Raw genomic sequence first — 19,954 nt, forward strand, 5'->3', positions numbered from 1 at the left:
TTGGGCAGCGCGGCCGGGGCGGGGCTTGGCGGCGCCGCGAGGCAGGCCACGCCCCCGGCCCCGCGGGGAGCGGCGGCGGCGGCGGCGGCGGCGGCGGTGGCGGTGAGCGCGGGGGCGCGGGCGGCGGTTGGCGGGCGGGCCCTCTCCACCCTGCGCCGTTGGGGCCGCTGCGGCCTGCTGGCCTGGGCTCGGGCTCCGCGCGCGGGAGGCCGGGGCGCCCGGGGAGCCCGGCGGCGGAGCCCCTGGGATCTGCGGGGCGGGGGCCTTGGCCTGGCCGTGACGGGCGGGGGTCGCCCTTGGCGCGCACCCTTTCCTGCCGCGGTGACCCTGCCCCCACCAGGGCCGTGAAATCCCCCCCCCCCCCCGCTGCTTCCTGAATGTGCAGTCCCAGTGCTGCGCCCAGATCCCCTCTGCTCGCTGCCCACCCCCCCCTTCGGCCAGGACCCTCCCTTGCTGCCGCCCGAGCCCCTCTGCCGCCTGAGCCCCACTCCTTTCTGCCTGGAGCCCCCCTTTCCGTGCCCGAGTCCCCAGCCCCGTCTCCTGCCTGGAGCCCCCCTTTCCGTGCCCTAGCCCCCAGCCCTGTCTCCTGCCTGGAGCCCCCCCCTTCCGTGCCCGAGCCCCAAGCCCCCAGTCCCCAGCCCTGTCTCCTGCCTGGAGCCCCCCATTCCGTGCCCGAGCCCTGAGCCCCCAGCCCTGTCTCCTGCCTGGAACCCCCCCTTCCGTGCCCGAGCCCTGAGCCCCCAGCCCTGTCTCCTGCCTGGAGCCCCCCCTTCCGTGCCCGAGCCCCAAGCCCCCAGCCCCCAGCCCTGTCTCCTGCCTGGAGCCCACCCTTCCGTGCCCAAGCCCCCAGCCCTGTCTCCTGCCTGGAACCCCCCCTTCCGTGCCCGAGCCCTCAGCCCCCAGCCCCCAGCCCCGTCTTCTGCCTGGAGCACCCCCTTCCGTGCCCGAGCCCCGAGCCCCCAGCCCCATCTCCTGCCTGGAACCCCCCCTTCCGTGCCTGAGCCCCCAGCCCCCAGCCCCGTCTCCTGCCTGGAGCCCCCCGTTCGATGCCTGAGCCCCCAGCCCCATCTCCTGCCTGGAACCCCCCCTTCCGTGCCCGAGCCCCGAGCCCCCAGCCCCGTCTCCTGCCTGGAGCCCTCCTTTCCGTGCCTGAGCCCCGAGCCCTGAGCCCCGAGCCCCCAGCCCTGTCTCCTGCCTGGAGCCCCCCTAGGCCTGCAGCAGGGCCCGCGCCTGCGGCGGGTGCAGCTGTCGCCGCCCTGTGAGGGACGGGGCAGCCGGGAGCCGTGTCCTCCCGTGTCTGTGTGCTGTGGGCAGGGGTGAGCGCCCCAGACAGGGGAGGGCGGGAAGCCTGGATTGTTAGGGTGCCTCCCGTGCCAGGCCGAGGTTGGAGCCTATGGCTGGGAGCCGGCGCCTCCCCGGGGCCGTGGCCGGTGCCTCTGGCCGTGGGGCCACGGTGGGCAGCGAGCCTGCGGGATGGCAGCCGGCGGGGGGTTCAGGCCTGGCGGCCCCGCCGAGCTCATGAGCTCACCGCTGCCTGGCGGCCTGCGGGGTTTGGTGACCCTGGTGCACTTGTGTTGCAGGGCACGGCGGTGTGGGACCTGGAGCGCTCTGTGCCAGAGCCTTCGCCGCTTGCCACAGGCACCCCCGCCATGACGGATGCCACGTACGTCCTGTGCCGCTGGGAGAAGCGACTGTGGCCGGCGAAGGTGACAGCCGCGGTTCTGTGGTTCCGGGGACCCGACACCCACCCAAGAGCCGCGGCTGCGCGGACTCGGGCGATGCCTGGAGCTGCCGGCCTGGCTCCTCCTCTCCCAGTTGTCGGGGCACACAAGGCTCCAGTTGGTGGGGCGCACAAAGTTCCAGTTCCGGAAGTGTCTGCCCCCCAACACTATAAAACATCCACAGTGCCGGCTGCAACAGGGCGCGCCAGGCTGCAGCCCACGGCTCCTCGGGGGGAGGCGGCTGCGGCCGGGGGGCTGGGCCCTGTCCTCGGGCGACGCTGACCCCCGTCTTTGTGAACGCAGGTTTTGGCCAAAACCGAGACTCCAACGAAAAATAAGAGGAAGAAGGAATCCTTCCTGGATGTGCAGATCCTCTCCCTGGAGGAAAAGTTGAGTGTGGCCAGTGTGGGCGTGGTCATGGTGGGTGTGGGCGTGGGCGTGGTGGGCCAGCCTGGCTGCGCCCTTGTGCCCCCGATGGCTGGCACGGGCCGACTAAGAGGCCCAGATGGTGCGAGGCGGTGGCACCGGCACCGGGCACCGGCACGGCTGACGGAGAAGCTCCAGGCTGAGGGCGCGAGCGCGTAGAGCCCGTGCCGCCGCTCGCCGGCTCCCAGGCCTGCAGTCCCGGCTCACACTCTGCCTGTGGCTGGGCAGGGAGTCAGAGCCTCCGCTCTGGAAGGCAAGCGCGGCCTTCTCAATGGAGACACACCTGCTGTGCCGTGACAAAGGAAAGTCCCAGCCAGCCTTCTCAGAGGAAAATCACCACCACACCCCCGAGGGCCCCCGCTGCCCTGACCCCGGCCCAGGTGCCCCGGTCGGCTGTGGTCGGTGTGGTCAGCTCTGGTAGGCCGTGGTTGGCTCTGGTCGGCATGGTTGGCCGTGGTCGACGTGGTCAGCTGTAGTCGGCCGCGGTTGGCGTGGTCGGCTGTGACTCGGTTCCAGTGCAGGGTCCAGGAGGAGAATGAATGAATTATTTTGTCGTCTAAAGAGAAACCCGTGTGCGGTGTGGCGCTGGCACGGCGGCGGCGGTAACGGCGTCTCTCTCCGCAGAGTCCGGGTGCGGAGCACAGAGGTGGAGGCCCTGCGGAGGTCGCGAATCGAGGACATTGCCTCCTTCCTGGGTGAGCGCCCCTCCCAGGGACCGCGGTTCTCGGGGACGCGGGCGAGGCTGGTGGTCAGTGCACACGGGGTGCTGGGGAGGAGCCCGTGGGGTCCGCCGCAGAGCCGGGCCGCTTGTGCCCAGTGTGGTCAGCAGTGGGCGCACGGCTGTCTTGCAGGGCAGGAGGGGGTGGGCGGAGCCGTCTCCTGTCTCTGCCCATCCTGCCGTAAGACCACGAAGTGGCCCTCTGGCCCCCGGCTGGCCCCACTCCGGCCCAGGGTTAGAAGAACCGTCTTTCATGTCTTTGGCATTTCCGGGTGGAGGCTGGGGCGCGGAGCGGATGCTGCCGTGGGAGAGGGCAGCGGGGCAGCCATGGGCTCTGTGCCGCCGTGCTGGGTGTCCAGTTCAGCGGCTGCTTCCTTGTATGACTGAGAGACCTCACATGAAACCAGCCAGGCTGGGGCCGGCCACCCGTGCACACACGAGCAAAACACACCACACCAGGGCTGCTCACACGTGTGCACACCAGGAACACAGCCAGGACCAACCACACGCGTGCACATGACTGGGAACACAGCCAAGCCAGGGCCCGTCGAACGTGTACACATATGACCAGGAATGCAGCCAGGACCAGCCGCACGTGTGCACACACATGTCTGGGAGCACAGCCAGGAGCGGTCCCGCGTGTGCACACCCATGACCAGGAACACAGCCAGTCACACGCGCGCACACACAAGTGAACCCATAGCTGAGCCAGAGCCGGGCATGTGTGCACACACACGGCCGGGAAGGGGTCTGAGCTGGGGTGGCCATGCGTTTGCACGCACAGGAGCACTGGTGGCTGCGCGGTCGATCCCCGGCCAGATGTGGGCCATGCTCTCCCCGCCTCCGCCCGCGCAGGGCTGTCCTGGGGGCTGGGGGCCGGCGGTCGTGGTGTCGTTCCTGTTGATGGAGGCACTGCGCCCGCCGAGCACGACGCTGCGTCCATCGTCCATCGTCTTGTTCGCGACGGCGCTGTGGCCGTGCATCGGAATCAATAAATGAAACGGTCGTGGTGGGGAGGTGGGGCTGAGTCGGAGGCCCAGGGCGCTCCGCGGTGGCCAGGAGCCGGCCCCGGCACCGCCCCCAGGCGCAGCCTGCCGCTTTTATTCGGGAGGATTTGCAGGCCGGGTATTGTGTGGCTGGAGGACTCCATCTCTAGCCGATCAGGGTGAGGTCAGTCCATCTGCGCTTTAGGAAAGCGGAGCTGGGGGCGGTGAGGCCGCAGGGGTGAGCCGGGTCAGCGCCCACTGCCCCCGGGCCGGAGCCCCGGCTGGACGTGACGGCCACGCTCTGTCCTCGCAGCCTCGCAGCAGGAGGCCCCCGCCGCCCCCCTGGAGGAGCTGACCTACCGACGCTCGCTGCGCGTGGCGCTGGACGTCCTGAGCCAGAGAAGCGACTCGAGCCGAGGAGTCCCTCCCGGGGAGGACAGCCGTGTGCCGTGTGCGCAGGCCGGGCAGCCCCACGGGGCCAACCCCTCCCCGCGGCTGCGGGAAGATGCGTCGGGTGCTTCGGGCCCTGAGAGCAGGGAGCGCGCACAGCAAAGCCCGCGGGGACAGGACCCCGGGTGCCAGGTGGACCACGAGACGGGGCTCAGGAGGAGGGGGATCCCGGGAGCCCCGCCCGGCCCGGCGTCCAGCGCTGCTTCCCGGGGTGGCCGCAGACTGAGAGCGCACCACGGAAGCCAGGCTCTGGCCAAGAGGGGAAGAAGCGCAGCACAGAGGCCAGGCTCCGGCCAGAAGGCGCCGTCACCCTCGGAGGCCACGGGCGACAGCTGGGCAGCTCCCGCCTCGCCCTCCAGGGTCAGGGAGGATGACCCATGTGCCAAGGCCGACGGACACGACCCAGGCTTGCCATCCGGCACCCTCACAGTGCTCCCGGCTCCTGAGCGCTCAGCCTGCCCGGGGACTGGTGGTCGCCCCACAAAGAGGCGGCGCCTGCACGGCGGCCAGAGGCCAGGCGCCCGGCACCGGCCGCCGAGGCCCGGCGAACAGGGAGGAGCTCGGCCGCCTGGCTCCGGCGTGCCTGCATGTGCGGCAAGAGGGCCTCATCTCGGCGCCAGCGAGGGGCCCGAGGAAGGTAAGGTGGGCGTCTCGGGGACCCAGGCAGGAGCGCCCGGGGCGGGTGCGGAGGCGGCACTGCTGTGTCCCTAACCAGGTCTTACGGAGCTCTGAGCCGGGATTCCCTCGTCCTTTGGGCTCGCTGAGCTGTGATTCCTTGCACGTCTCCTACATGTTGCTGTGTGTGTTTGTGTTTGGAAGCGGAGGGCGCGGAGCCGGGGAGGGGGGCTGCGCTGGGCTGTGCGGGCCGTGCAGGCCGTGCGGGCCGTGCGGGCCGTGGCCGCGCCTGCCCCAGGGTTAACTCTGGAGGCAGCCGTGGGGCCCTTGAACTTGGGCAGGGTTCTCAGCGGTGTGGAAGGCTCTGGCTCTGCGGACATTCGTGTGTAGCCGGAGCTCCGGGTGGCTGACCCCGGGGCGCCGGTCCACTTCTGAGACCCAGCTCGGTGCCCGAATTCTGCACGGTGAGGGCTCCAGGCCCATGCCGCGTCTGCTCTGAGCCCCGCACAGCAGGGGCACCCTGCTTGCCTGTGGGAGCAGTGGACTGGGGAGGGGCAGCCCTGGCTGGACAAAGGAGCCCCCCCAGCCCCGAGCCGCCGCGGTCCGCTGCCCCAGTGTGCCTGCCGGGGTGTGGCAGCAGCAGCAGCCCGCCTGGCCCCGGGTTGTCTGGGATGCGCCCCGGAGGCCGCGCGGCGTGGACGTCTGACGCCGCCTGGTTGCAGATTGTCCGTCTTCGGAGGAGTCGGTGGAGCTGAATTCCATGAACTCCATCCTGGAGGACGACGAGGAAGACGAGGAGCCGCCCAGGATTCTTCTGTTCCACGGTGAGAGAGCAGAGCGCGGGACGCGGGGGACGCGGGGGAAGGCTGCCCGCGCCGGCCGCACAAAGGCTGCCCTGGGGAAGCCCCCGTCCGGCCTCAGTCCCCGCGTGGAGCCTCGGGGCCGCGTGACAGATGGGCTCTGGCGCTGTGGGCCCTGGTGTGGACGGTGGACGCCTGCAGGCTGGGGGCGCCTGGGGCTGCAGCCCAGGGAGCGGCAGTGACCGGGACCTCCGCTTCCTGCGCGTGCGGGGTCCCAGCCTCTCCCGTCTCCACGCCCCGGGCTGGGTCTTTGTGTCCTGTTTTGGTTTTTGTTAAAGACATATTTATTGGCCGGCACTGCGGCTCACTGGGCTAATCCTCCGCTTGCGGTGCCGGCACTCCGGGTTCTAGTCCTGGTTGGGGCGCTGGATTCTGTCCCGGTTGCCCCTCTTCCAGGCCAGCTCTCTGCTATGGCCCGGGAAGGCAGTGGAGGATGGCCCAGGTCCTTGGGCCCTGCACCCGCATGGGAGACCAGGAGGAAGCACCTGGCTCCTGGCTTCAGATCAGCGCAGCGCCGGCTGTAGCGGCCACTTGGGGAGTGAACCAACGGAAGGAAGACCTTTAAAAATAAAAAAAAGAGATGTATTGATTTATTTGAAAGAGTTTCCTGGGGGTTGGGGAGAGATCTTCCACCTGCTTGCTCACTTCCCAAGACGGCCTCAACACCAGGAGCCAGGAGCTCCATCCGGGGCTCCCATGCGGGTGCAGGGGCTCAAGGACTTGGCCATCGTCCACTGCTTTCCCAGGCCACAGCAGGGAGCTGGCTCGGAAGAGGAGCAGCCGGGACTCGAACCGGCGCCCGTGTGGGATGCCGGCGCTGCAGACAGCAGCTGTGCCCGCTGGGCCACCGTGCCGTCCCGGCTGTTTCCAGTGGCGTCACTCGGGGATGATTGGACTGAGGAGATGCACAAGTGGCGGAGGGTAGATGGTGGGTCCTGCCCAGCCCCCACTCGGGGGGCGTCCCGCAGGGCAGTCACAGCCGGGCAGCCGGGCGGCCACAGCCAGGGGTTGTCCCGCAGGGTGGCCACAGCCGGGGTGATGTCCCGCAGGGTGGCCACAGCCGGGGTGATGTCCCGCAGGGCGGCCACAGCCGGGGGGCGTCCCGCAGGGCGGCCACAGCCGGGGGGCGTCCCGCAGGGCGGCCACAGCCGGGGGGCGTCCCGCAGGGCGGCCACAGCCGGGGGTGATGTCCCGCAGGGCGGCCACAGCCGGGGGGGCGTCCCGCAGGGCGGCCACAGCCGGGGGGCGTCCCGCAGGGTGGCCACAGCCAGGCGGCTGTGCCTGCACGCGGCCTTCCCCCTGGGCTGAGCCGCACGAGTGCTTTGTCCGCGGTGGAAGCGCGTGCACCCGTGTCGCAGCCCTCCTTTCCCTTCACGCTCAGGCTCAGCTTAGGTTCCCAGGCCCCCGCCTGTGGGGGAGCACCATCACCCCCACTCCGCCAGGCCCCGGGGTCCCTGAGCGCTGCCGCGGCCCTGCCCCTGCCAGGAGCCATAGAGGTTCTTCCGCGGGTGTAGGGGCCTAAGCACCTGGGCCATCCTCCACTGCTTTCCCAGGCCACAGCAGAGAGCTGGACAGGGAGAGGAGCAGCCGGGACTCGAACCGCGCCCATATGGGATGTGGCCCTGCAGGCCAGGGCCACACCCGCTGCGCCACAGCGCAGGCCCCTGGGGAGCATTTTGATAGGCGCAGGTCCCCGGCTCCCTGAGAGCCCCTCGGCCGGAGCGGCGTCTGCCCTGTCTGTCCGACCCGACACTCTCAGCACCTGGCCTCTGTGGTGCCCGCGGCCCCCGTGGGACACCAGGCGGAGGGCGCCACGGCCTCCAGCCAGTTGCCTCCCTCTTGGCGCGCTGTGCGGCTGCACCAGGAAGCGCCGGGTCCAAGCCCGAGCCGTGTCCCGGTGTCTGACCTGGCGGCTGTGTCTGGGGGGATCTGGGAGGGGGGGCTCTGCCTGCCGACTGCGCCGTGGCCTTGCTGCCTGGGGTTCGATGTCTTACACCTCATGTGTTTCCCCGCCTCACTCGGGTGCTGGCGCCACGGTCTGCTCGCGGCTGTGCGGTTTGCTCCCGCGGGACCCGGTTTCCCAAGCGAAGCCTTGGCGCGGTGAGGGGTCCGTGTTGGGGTCTGCGTCGGGTGCGATTTCCTGCGTTCGGTTTTGTGCCACATCCTGGGACTTGACTGGGGCTGGTGGGGCGGGGCCGCCGCCGCCCTCCTCGCCCCGTGGTGCCGTGGGCTTGGCTGCCAACCAGCGCCGGACTCGCCTCTTTGTTTGAAGGTTTCTCAGTTCTTTAGAAATGATTGATTCACGCAGTGATTGGTTAGAAAGGCAGAGGACCGAGGAGGCGGCAGGAGGGCCGCTGGCGGGGCCCGGAACTCAGGCCGTGGCCCACTGCCCGCCAGGGCACAGCAGGGAGCTGGACGGGAAGTGGAGCAGCCGGGACTGATCTGGGCTTCCCCGGCTGTGCCCCAGCGCCGGCCCTGGGACCCTCGGCACCGCCCCATGGCCTGGTCCTGGGCAGGTGGACGCTGGCGACAGCGTCGGATCTCCCTCCCGGGAAGGGAGTCCCGCGCGGCCAGCCGCGGCACAGACGGCGTCTCCAGCCATCCCCCTGGCGCCTTGTGTGGATCTGATTCGTCTTTTTTTTTTTTTTTTTCTCTCTTTTTAATTCTAGAACCACGCTCGTTTGAAGTAGGAATGCTGGTCTGGCTTAAATACCAAAAATACCCGTTCTGGCCGGCGGTGGTAAGAGCACCCGCCCACAGGGGCCCCATGGGGCTGAGTTGCTCCCCCGGGGGGCTGCGAGAGCTTCCTGGAGCCCACTTCCTCGCTGACCTGGAGTGGGGCTCGGGAAAGCAGCCCGATGCCGAGGCGTGGCCGCTGAGCCCGGCCGCCGGCCCTCACCCGTGCTGGGCCCGGCTTGCAGCGTGTCGGCGCCGTGTCGTGCGACTCTCCATCGGGGGCGGCTTGTCCAGGTCACCAGGGCTGCCTGCAGGCGAGTGACGGCGCCTGGGGAGCAGGCGCCCAGGCCTGAGCGGGGCTGGCCCGGCAGAATCCAGAGCCCAGGCGGGGCCCCAGCCAGGCCCGGCTGAGGGAGGCTGTGCGGGGGGCGCCTCCGCTTGGCTTCCTCAGCTCCCCGGGGTCCCTGCCGAGCCGGCAGCTCCTCTGCCTGATGTGGGGTGTGGGCCGCTGGGGTCAGATGCACGCGGCTGACCCTGCCCCCCCGCCCTGTGCCCGGCTCGTTGCTGACCGGGTCCGTGGCCTGAACCGGCCTGGAGAGATGCGACCGCAGCCGTGAGTTGGTCGCGAGGCTAGGCAGAGCGATGCTCAGAGCAGGCGCGTGCCGTCTCGGTGCTGCACTGCGCGCTTGGCCGACACCTGTGCGTCCGGGGAGCCAGTGAGGGCAGGCGCGCCCGCTGTCTCCGCGTCTTCCTGCCACTTGACTTCCTGGCTTTGGCAACAGGTCAAGAGCATCCGGCGCAGAGACAAGAAGGCCAGCGTGCTGTTCATCGAAGGAGACATGGACCCCAAAGGCCGGGGGTAATGCCACGCCCCTTCCTGGGAGGCCCGGGGCGGCCGGGGCCGGGCGGGTCTGGGGGCTCCCGTGGGGGCGGGGCCAGCTCACCGCCCCTCTGCCCCCCAGCATCACGGTGTCGCTGCGCAGGCTGAAGCACTTTGACTGCAAGGAGAAGCAGGCCCTGCTGGTAGGTGCCGGCCCCGTGCCCGGCCCGTGCTCGCCTCCTGGGGGGCTCGTGGCTGCGTGGCGCAGGCGCGGACCCAGCTCGGGGCGGCCTCTCGGGTCCGATCGGCCTGACCGCTCCCAGCCTCGCGGGGAGGGTGCCGGGACACGGGTGCAGCGCGGCCGGCGTCCCGGAAGCTGCCCCGAGTGTGTGCTGTGTGCTGTGTGCCGGGCGGCTGCCCGAGCCCTCGGGAGCCTGTGGTCGGCTTCTTACTGCGCACTGGTGCAGGGGCGGAGATGAGCTTGTCCGGGTCGCAGCTATCGGCCGCGATGGGCAGTGCAGGCGTGCGCCCCTGGCCGGCACGCGGTTCCCTCGTCTCGGTAATCGTTGGCTTTGCAGGTTTGTCATGGCAAGCAGGCCTCGGGCCGAGTGAGGGGCTCACCGGGGCCCGGGTATCCGGCCGGGGCTTTCTCTCCCTGAGGTTTAACCCTGGTTAAACTCGGTGCTGGTGTGGACAGCGTCCTCCGGCGGGGGTCTGGACGTCCCCAGGCAGGGGGGCGGGGCGGGGCCTGCAGGGTCCTGCTGCTCTGAGACTCAGACGTGTGCTCACGGAACCTGTGTTGTCAGGACGGGCGCTGTCCTGAGGGGACCCCGGAGGTCGGCCGGCGTCTCATTCCCTGGGAAGAGCGCGTTAGGTCCGGGTCGGAGGAATGTGGGTGGGGCAGGCAAGCCTGTGTGTGGCGGGGAAGCTGCCCGCGCCCGCCTGGCTCCCGTGGCCCTCGTGGGCGTGCTCTGCCCTGCTCGGGAGCTGCCCCAGTGCCCACTGGGGCTCCGACGCCGCACGGCCTGGGGAGAGGCCGCGGGCCCCCGAGTGTGTGTCAGCCCCGCTCCTGGTTCTGTGTGGCTGTGGCGGCACGGCCTCGGCGAGTGCGGGTGCTGCTTGCTGTCCCCCCGAGGGCGGATGGGAAAACAGGTTCAGGTGTGGCGGCCGCCCAGGCGGGGCCCGGGGCCTCTGCTGACGCCTGCTGTCCCTCTCCAGAACACGGCCAAGGAGGACTTCGACCAGGCCATCGGCTGGTGCGTCTCCCTCATCACCGACTACCGGGTCCGCTTAGGTAGGCGAGCGCCGTGGTAGGTGAGGGGCGACTGGGCCTGCGCCAACCCCGGGGGCGGAACGGAGGGTGAAGGCGTGGTGGCCTGGCGGGGCGGGGCCGGCGCCCTCGGGACAGGGGCTTCCTTCTGTCCCAGCATTTAGGACAACAGTTTCCAAAAGCGTCGAAGTCCTCCTTGGCCGGGGCTGGCCAAGGCCGGAGCCAGGCGCTCCCGGGGGTCTCCCCTGCATTGGTCAGGGGCCCAGGGTTTGCACTGGCGGGGAGCGGGGAGGAGATGCGGGTGTCTGGTGTTGGCCGTGGCCGCGGGCGCCCCGGTCACCCCAGGAGGCTGAGGCCGAGGCTGTGGCGCTCCGAGGGGCTCTCCCTGGGCGGAGCTGCTCCCTGTTCTCCAGGAAGGGCCTGGAGCAGCGTTGTGCTGGGTCTGTGGTGGTGGGCACGGGGGGCGTGGCCTTCTCCTGGCAGTGGTGCGCGTGGGGGCGTGGCCGTCTCCCGGAGGTGGGCGTGGGGGCGTGACCGTCTCCTGGCCTGAGCAGGACTTTCCCCTGTGCCGCAGGCTGTGGCTCCTTCGCCGGCTCCTTCCTGGAGTACTATGCTGCCGACATAAGTGAGTGCTCGGGGGCCCTCGTCCCCCTCCTGAGCCTGACCCCAGCTGGTCTCCCATCCCCCCGGCCCCCCCCCCCCCGTCTTGAAAGGATGGAGGTTAATGAACTGATTCCCGGGGGACCGTGGGGGCAGGCAGCAGGCTTTCTCTTTTAAACTTGGACGGAGGCCGCCTGGGGACGCCCCGAGCCCCCGGCCTGCACCCTGCTTGCCTCACTGACCGCCAGCCCCCGTCGCAGGTTACCCCGTGCGGAAGTCCATCCAACAGGACGTCTTGGGGACCAAGTTCCCGCCCCTGAGCAAGGGGGAGCCCGAAGCGCCCGTGGGCGGGAGCCCCCCCGGGCGGAGGCCGCCCTGCCGGAAGGTGCTGCCCGACCGCTCCCGGGCCGCCCGGGACCGGGCCAACCAGAAGCTGGTGGAGTACATTGTGAAGGCCAAGGGCGCTGAGAGCCACCTGCGGGCCATCCTCCGGAGCCGGCGGCCGTCGCGCTGGCTGCACAGCTTCCTGAGCTCCGGCCAGCACGTCACCTGTGTGGAGACCTACCTGGAGGACGAGGACCAGCTGGAGCGCGTGGTGCAGTACCTGCAGGGCGTGTGCCAGGAGGCGGGCAGCGAAGCGCTGGCCCGGGCCAACGGCGACCCGGTGCGCTTCATCCTAGACGTGCTGCTGCCCGAGGTGAGGCCGCACCCGGGGCCCGGGGAGGTCACCCGCGGGGCGGCCCTGGCCTGCAGGGGGTGAGGCCAGGGGACGTGGCTCAGGCCCCGGGGGCCACGGGAGGACCCGGCCCCGCAGTCTGCGGTGCTGAGGGGCCGCTGCCCTGGATCCCAGGGATTCCTCTAGAAGGGTTCGCCATGGCCCGGACGCGTGGTGAACAGCGTCGGTCAGGCACGGGGTGTCCAGGTGCCGAGCGCGGACTTGGACTTCCGGGCCTGCGCCGGGCTTTGCCGGGGCTTCGTGTCTGTGGCCCAGGAGACGGTGTCCTTGGTGACGCCCAGGCACTCGCGGCCATAGGGGTCTGTGGCGTGCGCAGGCGCAGCGGCGTGGTCGGCAGCCCCGGCCGCCCGGGCTGAGTTCCCGTGCCCCCCCAGGCCGTCATCTGCGCCATCTCCGCCGTGGACGCCGTGGACTACAAGACGGCCGAGGAGAAGTACATCAAGGGGCCCTCGCCCAGCTACCGGTAGGTGGCGTGCTCGTGGGGCCTGGAGAGGCCGCGATGGCGGTCTCCCTCACCAGGCGGTCCAGGTGCTTGCGGAGTTAAAAACATTCGTGTCGGCACGGGCGGGTCGGTGCGGGGCTGCGGCACGCCCGCCCTCCCTGCAGCTGCGGGCTGTGGCCGGGTCTCGCCGCTGGGCGGGCTCCTCCCCTCCCGAGAGCCGGGCACAGCCGGCTGTGATCAAGATGTCTGTCGGTGGCGTGCGCGGCCGCCCTTGGACCTGGCCCCCTGAGCCCCTAATCCCTGTCCGGGCGCGCTGCCAGGCCTCGCGAGCCGTGACAGGCTGAAGACTCAACTAGAGCCACGGGACAGGGCCTTGGCCGGGGCTGACCGGGCCCGGGCCCCGTGCCAGGCCCTGCGCCTCCCAGGCACGCGGTCCCTGGGACTCCGGGCGGAGACAGAGCTGCACGTGCTCCCTAGAGATGGGCGGGGCCTCAGGAAGGCCCCCCGACGCCACAGCCGGGCCGAGCCGGGCTCTGCACCCGGCAGTTTGGAGAAGGGCCTGGGAGGGAGGCTGCCCGGGGGGGAGGCCGCCCAGGGAGGGAGGTTCCCCGGAGGAGGGAGGCTGCCTGAGCTCCCGGCAGCCCGCGCGGAGTCCTGCACCCCGGTCCCGTGGCCTCCCCGCTCCCAGCCCCCATTTCCGCGGCCTCGCTTCCCTGGGTTGCCCACCGGAGACGGCGTCGGGAGCTTGGTGCTCGCCATCCCGTGTTGGGTGACAGGCGCGGGGCCGCTCACCGGATCCTGTGTGGCCCGTGTCCCGCAGAGCCCGTGGCACACGTGCGCCGCTCCCGGACACGCGGGGCCCTGCGTGTCTTGCCGTGTGCGCTGACGTGTCTGCTTTGTGTCCTGCAGGGAGAAGGAAATCTTTGACAACCAGCTGCTGGAGGAGCGGAGCCGGCGCCACCGCTGACGCCGCCGCGGAGCTGCCCTGCCTGGCGGCCGTCTGGGCTCTCACGTCCCCGGTCCGCGCTGCCACACGCGGGGTCTGCCGCTGTCTCTGGAGGACCGGGGGTGTGGCCGCCGGCTGTGATGTGTCGTCGTTGTCTTGTATTGCGCTGGGCCTCACATTAAACAGGAGTTGAACAAATAGCCAGGACCCTGCCTGGAGACGGCGCGGGGCGGCCACTGCTCACAGACACGCTCGGCCTGCACGCCCCCTCGTGGCCGGCCCGAGCGCCTGCTGCCTGCCTGGGTGGCTGTTGTGGGGGTCCCGGGGTGAGAAAGCCCGCTGTGTGCAGGCCGTCTGGGCGGCGGGAGAGGGCTGGGCGGGGGCCGTGTGCAAAGCCATGGGTGGGCACTGGAGGGGGCGCGGAGCCACGGGCGGGCACTGGAGGGGGCGCGGAGCCACGGCGGGCACTGGAGGGGGCGCGGAGCCACGGGCGGGCACTGGAGGGGGCATGGAGCCACGGCGGGCACTGGAGGGGAGCTCAGAGCCACAGGCGGGCACTGAAGGGGGCGCGGAGCCACAGCGGGCACTGGAGGGGAGCTCAGAGCCATGGCGGGCACTGGACAGGGGAGCTCAGAGCCACGGCGGGCACTGGAGGGCGCATGGAGCCACGGGCGGGCACTGGAGTGGGGTGCGGAGCCATGGGCAGGCACTGGAGGGGGGCGCGGAGCCACGGTGGGCACTGGAGGGGGCGCGGAGCCACGGGCGGGCACTGGAGGGGGCGCAGAGCCACGGGCGGGCACTGGAGGGGGGTGCAGAGCCACGGGCAGGCACTGGAGGGGAGCTCAGAGCCACGGGCGGGCACTGGAGGGGGCGCGGAGCCACGGGCGGGCACTGGAGTGGGGCGCGGAGCCATGGGCAGGCACTGGAGGGGGGCGCAGAGCCACGGCGGGCATCAGTCATTCCGAGCCCGCGCTGCAGCCGATGTGGAAGCCGACGTTGGCCAAGTTAATCTCCAGACCCTGACGTGAGCTGAACTCAAAAGCAGACGTGCGCCCGCCCCGGCGCAGCACCCTGCTGTCCCTGCCTACAGGGGCCGCCGTGGGCCACCCGGAGGGGCCTGTCCGGGGACGCGCTGAGAGCAACCGCGGGCCCTTCCGGTCCCTCGATTCTGCCCAGAGCTGAGTGGGAAGTGGAGACGTTGGGGCAGCTCGGGGCCCGGACTTGCCTCCCTCCCCCGGCCATGCCCTTGGTGTGTGTCCCCAGAGGAGGCGCGGGCTGCGGCCAGGGGAGGGGGGGCGGCTGGGACGGCCCACACCCCCACCCCGGGCACCCCCTGTGCCTCCGCACCGGGAGGGGCGAGGGGCCAGGTGCCGGGCCTGGTGGGATCCAGGGAGGCGGCTCGCTGGGTAGAGGGCAGTGGGCAGTGTGCGCCCTCTGAGGCCCCGGACACCGCCCCAGACAGCCCGCAGGGGGCACCACCCGGGCAAACCTGGAGCAGAGAGGCCTCGGCACCCCGCCCCCCCCCCCAGGCCGCTGGCCACCGCGGTGGTCCCACAGTGTCCACGGTGACAGGTGCAGGGCGGCCCGCACCTGTGCTGACCACAGCCGCACCCACGCACAGCCGAGCCTGCCCCGGAAAATCCGCCGGCCTCACCCCTGCAGCCCCCTGCCGCCCTGGGCCTGTGCTGACCGGGGAGCGGCCCCGGGCGCGGCCGGACGGGGCAAGAGCAGCAGGCAGCCACGAGGGGCGCAGCGCTCCGCCGGCACTGCCCGGAGACATGAGAGCCACGCAGGGGCAGGACACACGTGGGAACCACACGGGACACGTGAGCCACGCGGGGACAAAACTTCAAGCCACAGCAGAGGCCCCCCCCCCCCGCAGCCTGCTCTGCGTTCCCCTCCCTCACCCCGGCCTCAGCTGCTCTCGGACCCCCACCTGCCCCCCAGACCTGCCCCCCACCCCGTGGCCCCTGGTTCTGAGCCAGCCGCCTTCCCACCCCCCACTGCCAAGCAGGGGGGACTGCGTGGGGGCTGTGTCCGAGGGGCCTGCCTGGGGCAGCCCAGCCCGGGGGGGGGGGGGTTGTCTATGCCAGGCTGGCAGCCCGGGCCGTCCACAGGACGAGGGCACAGAAGGCAGGCGGTGAGCCCACCCCCATCTCCGAGGGAAGCCCCCACGCTCCCCGTCCCCTCAGGATGGCGCAGGGCAGACCCCAGTACCATCGGGAAACAGCAGACATCGAGGAGAAAAGCCCCCCTCGGCCTGCCCTGGGGGTCCCGAGGCAGCGGACGGCAGGGCGCTGGGGGCCCCTGTCCCCGACCTGTGACCCCTGCTCGCCAAGCCTCAGTCTTCCCACAGGTAAAATGGGCAGGGCAGACAGCCCAGCTCGTCGGCAAGGGAAGGGCACCTTGCAAGCTGTCGGCTTCGGTGTTCAGTGTTCGTTTTTATGATTAGCACGGGGTCTAAAATCCAAATTTTAAAACTACTGAAAATCAGGTGTGGGACGGAAGAGAGAGGTCTGGAGGCACAGGAAGGGTTAGGATTTTTTTTTTTTTTTTTTTTTGGTTGCTGCACAGCATGGGCGATCCTGGGTCGCCAAAAATCCTGCCGAAACCCGGGATCGAACCAGGGACCTTTAGATCTTCAGTCTAACGCTCTCCCAACTGAGCTATTTCGGCTGGGCGGCAGAGGCCGCTCTTGCTCCGACTCCGCCCCTCGTCGCACGCCCGCGCGCAGGCGCAGCGCGCCTCACGCGAGCAAGATGCGCATGCCTCGTAGGGCTCTTCCCGGCCCTGGGCTGCTAGCGTTGTCTCTGTGGCGCAATCGGTTAGCGCGTTCGGCTGTTAACCGAAAGGTTGGTGGTTCGAGCCCACCCAGGGACGCACCTGCGCTTTTTGCTTTTGAGGAGACTTCCGGTGCCCCTCCCCGCGCGCGTGCCCTCCCGGTCTCGGCGGCCTGACTGGTGCGGCGACGCGCGGCGCGTGCGCGACCCTGTGGTCCGAAAGCGCACGGGAACGTCCCAGCGCTGGGTTCGGGTTTCCGCCGGCGCCCCGAGCCGTTTTGGGCGACGGTCCCGGCTACCCGGAACGCCAAAGAGGACGGACCGCAGAGGTTGTCTGAAGGCCGAGGCCGAGATGGCGCCGCTGTGGGGTGAGTGCCGGCCGGGGCCGCGCCCGCCTCTTCGCTGCGGCCCTGCTCCGGCTGAGCCGAGGCTGCGGCGGCCGCCGTGCGCTGTTCTGTCCGGGCCCAGCCGGGGGAAGCGGTGACGGCGCTCGGGGCGGGGGCTGCGGGGTCCGGCCGCTGCCCTTGAGGAGCGCGGGCAGGGCTGGCGGCCACTGCGGGCCGGGGGCGCCGCGCAGCTCGGGGAGCGGCCCGGGGTGGGGAGGAGGGCGGCAGGGGCCAGGTCTGCCCCCCCAGCTGCCCTTGCAGAAGCGGCCCCCAGAGCGGTCTCAGCCGCGGCTGCAACCTGTGAGCGGGGCTCAGCCCTGGGCCCCGTGCGGCCGCACCCCCGCGGGAGGCCCCCACGGGCCCGTGTTCGGAGCGTGCGGCCTCGCCGTGAGCCCCTGCCCGAGCACTGCTCCGTGTTCCCTGGGGGTGCGCGGTGGCTTCGCCGCTGCGCGCGCCGCCCATCCCCGGGCGTGGAGCAGCGCGGCGCCAGGCCGGGTCTGAAGCCCCCAGCCCCAGCCCGGGACCTGGCGTGTGTGCGCCAGGCTCGGCTCAGGCCACTGCGGAGCCCGGGGAGGGCGGCGGGCACACGCGGGCTGCAGCGGACTGGGCGCCGCCAGGGGCAGGGGGTCCCGGCGGGAGGGGCCTGGGAGGGCGGGGAGCCCTGGGGCGGGGCGGGGGGTCACCCGGGAAGGCGGCCCCGGTGTGGAGCCGGGTTTAAGCCCGGGAGTGACATTGGCTCGAGCTCTGGGAGCCCTCTCGGCGCAGAGTAGGGGATGAGTCCTCAGGGAGACGGGGCGGGGCCGGGGCGTGGCGAGGGCGCGGAGGGGCGGGGCCCTGGACCCCGGCTGCTGAGCTCACCCCGTGCCCCTTCTGTGTGCAGCTCCCGGCCTGCTCTGCGTCCGGACCCTGGGCCTGCGGTGAGTCCGTCTCCCCGCGTGACCGCCTGTCCTAGCTCGGTGTCACCGCCTGGCTGGACAGGGCGCTGGGCTGTCCTCAGTGTGGGTGGCGAAGGCCTGCTCCCCCGTGGTAGCCCTGCAGGCACCTGCTCCGGCCACGGCGGGGCTGTGAGGGCCCCCTGCCCGGGGAGCCGCCGGACGTCCCCTCAGCCATGCGTGGAGGGCCGATCTGCAGGCGGCCCTGGGACTGGCCCACGTGGACACACACTGGCCTGCTGGCTGGCCACGTGCCCCCCCCCCCCCCCGTTAGCTTCTGGGCTGTCATGGGGGAGGGAGCTCTGGCTGGTGGCCCGAGGGACAGAGGCCGTGCAGAGGAGGACCCGCGGGGCGTCGGGGAGTGGGTCCGCGGACGGCTGCTGACCCGGCTGTCTCCTTGGCAGCGCCGGCGTGAGTGCGGCTCTGCAGGTTCGAGGTGTGCAGCAGAGCGTGGCCGCCGAGGGCCCCAGCAGGTGAGGCTGGCCCTGCGCTCTGCCCGGATCCCGCCCTGCCCTGCCCAGCCCTGTCACCGTGGCCGCACGGCCCCAGCAGCCCCGAGAGCAGCCGCCCCGGTCCTGCCCTGCCCAGCCCAGCCCCGTCTGTGGCCGCACGGCCCCAGCAGCCCCGAGAGCGGCCGCCTTCCCCCGCGGTGCTTGTGGGGGCCTCAGGGTGCTCCCGGTGCTGCCCTGGAGAAGCCGCCGTGGGCCAGGCAGGGGCTGATGCCTCCCCGCGCCCTTGTGTCCCCTCGCCCAGCACCCAGCCCGCCGTGTCAAAGGCTGGAGCCGTTGCCCCCAAGCCCCCTGCGCTTCCCCGGAGCCGTGGTGAATATGTGGTGGCCAAGCTGGACGACCTCATCAACTGGGCGCGCCGGGTGAGCCCCCGCCCCGCCCCGCGGCCCCGCCGTGCCCGGCCCCGGAGGCTGTGGTTCCGCCCAGGATCCACCCTCCTGGCCCTGCGCCCTCGTGTGGGGGGGCCCCGTCCCCTGGGGCTCCCCTCTTGTTTTCATGCAGAGCTAATGTCCTAAGACGGAAGCCGCGCGAGCTGAGGTCAGTGGGGCCCTCGGGGGGGGGGGGGTGCCGTGCAGCCCCGCAGCGGGCAGTGGTGACCGCAGAGTGGGCTCGGAACCCTGGGCAGGGTCGCCGTGCCGGCGGGGGGCGGCGGGCGGCGGCCGGGTGACTCGGGAACTGCCCCTCCCCTGACGTCCTTTCGGCCTCGAGGTCAGTGCGGGGGACCGCTGCCGCCCTCCTGACTCGGCTAGGACTCGGGATGTGTCCACGGGCCGCGCCTGACCTCGTCCCCCCCCCCCTCCAGAGCTCGCTGTGGCCCATGACCTTCGGCCTGGCCTGCTGTGCCGTGGAGATGATGCACATGGCCGCACCGCGCTACGACATGGACCGCTTCGGCGTGGTGTTCCGCGCCAGCCCACGCCAGGCCGACGTGATGATCGTGGCCGGCACGCTCACCAACAAGATGGCCCCCGCGCTCCGCAAGGTAGGCCGCGCCCCGCCCCACCCTGCCCGCCTAGACCCCTCCCCGCCGGCCCCGCGCTTAGGGCCCCACTGTCCCCGCAGGTGTACGACCAGATGCCGGAGCCTCGCTACGTCGTGTCCATGGGCAGGTGAGCGCCCTGGGCTCCGCCCTCCGCGGTAGCCGGTGGGAGAGCCCCCTCCCCGGACGAACCAGCGCGCTCCCGGGAGCAGGCCGGACCCGCGGCTACTCTCGCCGTGGCTGCTGGGAGGGGGCAGGCAGGCCTGGCGCAGGCTCCCTCTGGGAGTCGGAGGGGCGTCTGCCCTGCCAGGGGTGGGCTGCGGCCGCCCCAGGGGTGTCCATCGGCCCCGTTTGCTCGGGAGGCTCAGGGCCCCTCTGCAGGCCCTCCCCGGCCGTCGGGCGGCGTGGCGGGGGTGTGGAGACGGGAGCCCCTCACAGCACCCTCCCCGCAGCTGTGCCAACGGCGGGGGCTACTACCACTACTCCTACTCGGTGGTGAGGGGCTGCGACCGCATCGTGCCTGTGGACATCTACGTCCCAGGTGAGCCCCGCCCCCGTCCATGCGCCCGGGGTCTGCCCTGGGCTGGGTGGGCGTGGCCAAGGCGGCTGCCGGGCCGCTGGGCGTGGCTAAGGCGCGGCTGCCCGCAGGCTGCCCGCCCACGGCCGAGGCGCTGCTGTATGGCATCCTGCAGCTGCAGCGGAAGATCAAGCGGGAGAAGCGGCTCAAGATCTGGTACCGCAGGTAGCGCCGCCCCGGAGCCGCCCTGCCGGACCCCAATAAACGGCCTTGCTGCGCCCGCCGCGCCCCGTGTGCTCTGTGGGGGGGGCCGGGCCCTCACCCACACCCTGCACTGCGGGGCCATGGGGTGGGGAGGGGCAGCCCGGGCCCTCCAGCTGCCCCTCCACGCTGGCACTGTCACAGCCCTGGATGACGAAGCACACGGCAGACGCTGGGCTACCTGGAGTGCGTGCGCGCCCACCCACGCTGTGGGGGCTGGGGCCCGGCCCGCTGCGGATCCTGGGAACTGGCCTTTGTGTCCGGGGAGGGGGCCGCCAGGTGGCCAGCCGGGTGCGGAGGGCGCAGGGAAGATGTGGGCGGGGC

General features: G+C 71.5%; 2 protein-coding genes and 2 non-coding genes across 4 annotated transcripts; 3 read left to right on the top strand and 1 right to left on the bottom strand.

The window, feature by feature from the left end:
* Nucleotides 1-1,580: 1,580 nt before the first annotated feature.
* Nucleotides 1,581-13,455, top strand: PWWP3A (PWWP domain containing 3A, DNA repair factor). The gene is made up of 13 exons (XM_062185103.1): nt 1,581-1,706; nt 2,025-2,110; nt 2,772-2,842; nt 4,165-4,938; nt 5,639-5,740; nt 8,446-8,516; nt 9,235-9,311; nt 9,415-9,475; nt 10,491-10,566; nt 11,117-11,167; nt 11,403-11,839; nt 12,253-12,341; nt 13,230-13,455. The coding sequence occupies exons 1-13, from the start codon at nt 1,650-1,652 to the stop codon at nt 13,285-13,287; spliced, it is 2,010 nt and encodes a 669-aa protein (XP_062041087.1). The 5' UTR covers nt 1,581-1,649; the 3' UTR covers nt 13,288-13,455.
* A 2,414-nt stretch (nt 13,456-15,869) lies between these two features.
* On the bottom strand, nt 15,870-15,942 carry TRNAF-GAA (transfer RNA phenylalanine (anticodon GAA)). The gene has a single exon. It is a non-coding gene; the product is annotated as a tRNA-Phe (tRNA).
* Nucleotides 15,943-16,072: 130 nt separating this feature from the next.
* TRNAN-GUU (transfer RNA asparagine (anticodon GUU)) lies at nt 16,073-16,146 on the top strand. The gene has a single exon. It is a non-coding gene; the product is annotated as a tRNA-Asn (tRNA).
* Nucleotides 16,097-19,649, top strand: NDUFS7 (NADH:ubiquinone oxidoreductase core subunit S7). The gene is made up of 8 exons (XM_062185095.1): nt 16,097-16,414; nt 17,313-17,349; nt 17,769-17,837; nt 18,118-18,235; nt 18,676-18,855; nt 18,936-18,982; nt 19,305-19,393; nt 19,501-19,649. The coding sequence occupies exons 1-8, from the start codon at nt 16,399-16,401 to the stop codon at nt 19,596-19,598; spliced, it is 654 nt and encodes a 217-aa protein (XP_062041079.1). The 5' UTR covers nt 16,097-16,398; the 3' UTR covers nt 19,599-19,649.
* The last annotated feature ends 305 nt before the right edge of the window (nt 19,650-19,954 follow it).

This window comes from Lepus europaeus, unplaced genomic scaffold (genome assembly GCF_033115175.1).
Source record: "Lepus europaeus isolate LE1 unplaced genomic scaffold, mLepTim1.pri SCAFFOLD_266, whole genome shotgun sequence".
Classification (NCBI taxonomy): Eukaryota; Metazoa; Chordata; class Mammalia; order Lagomorpha; family Leporidae; genus Lepus; species Lepus europaeus.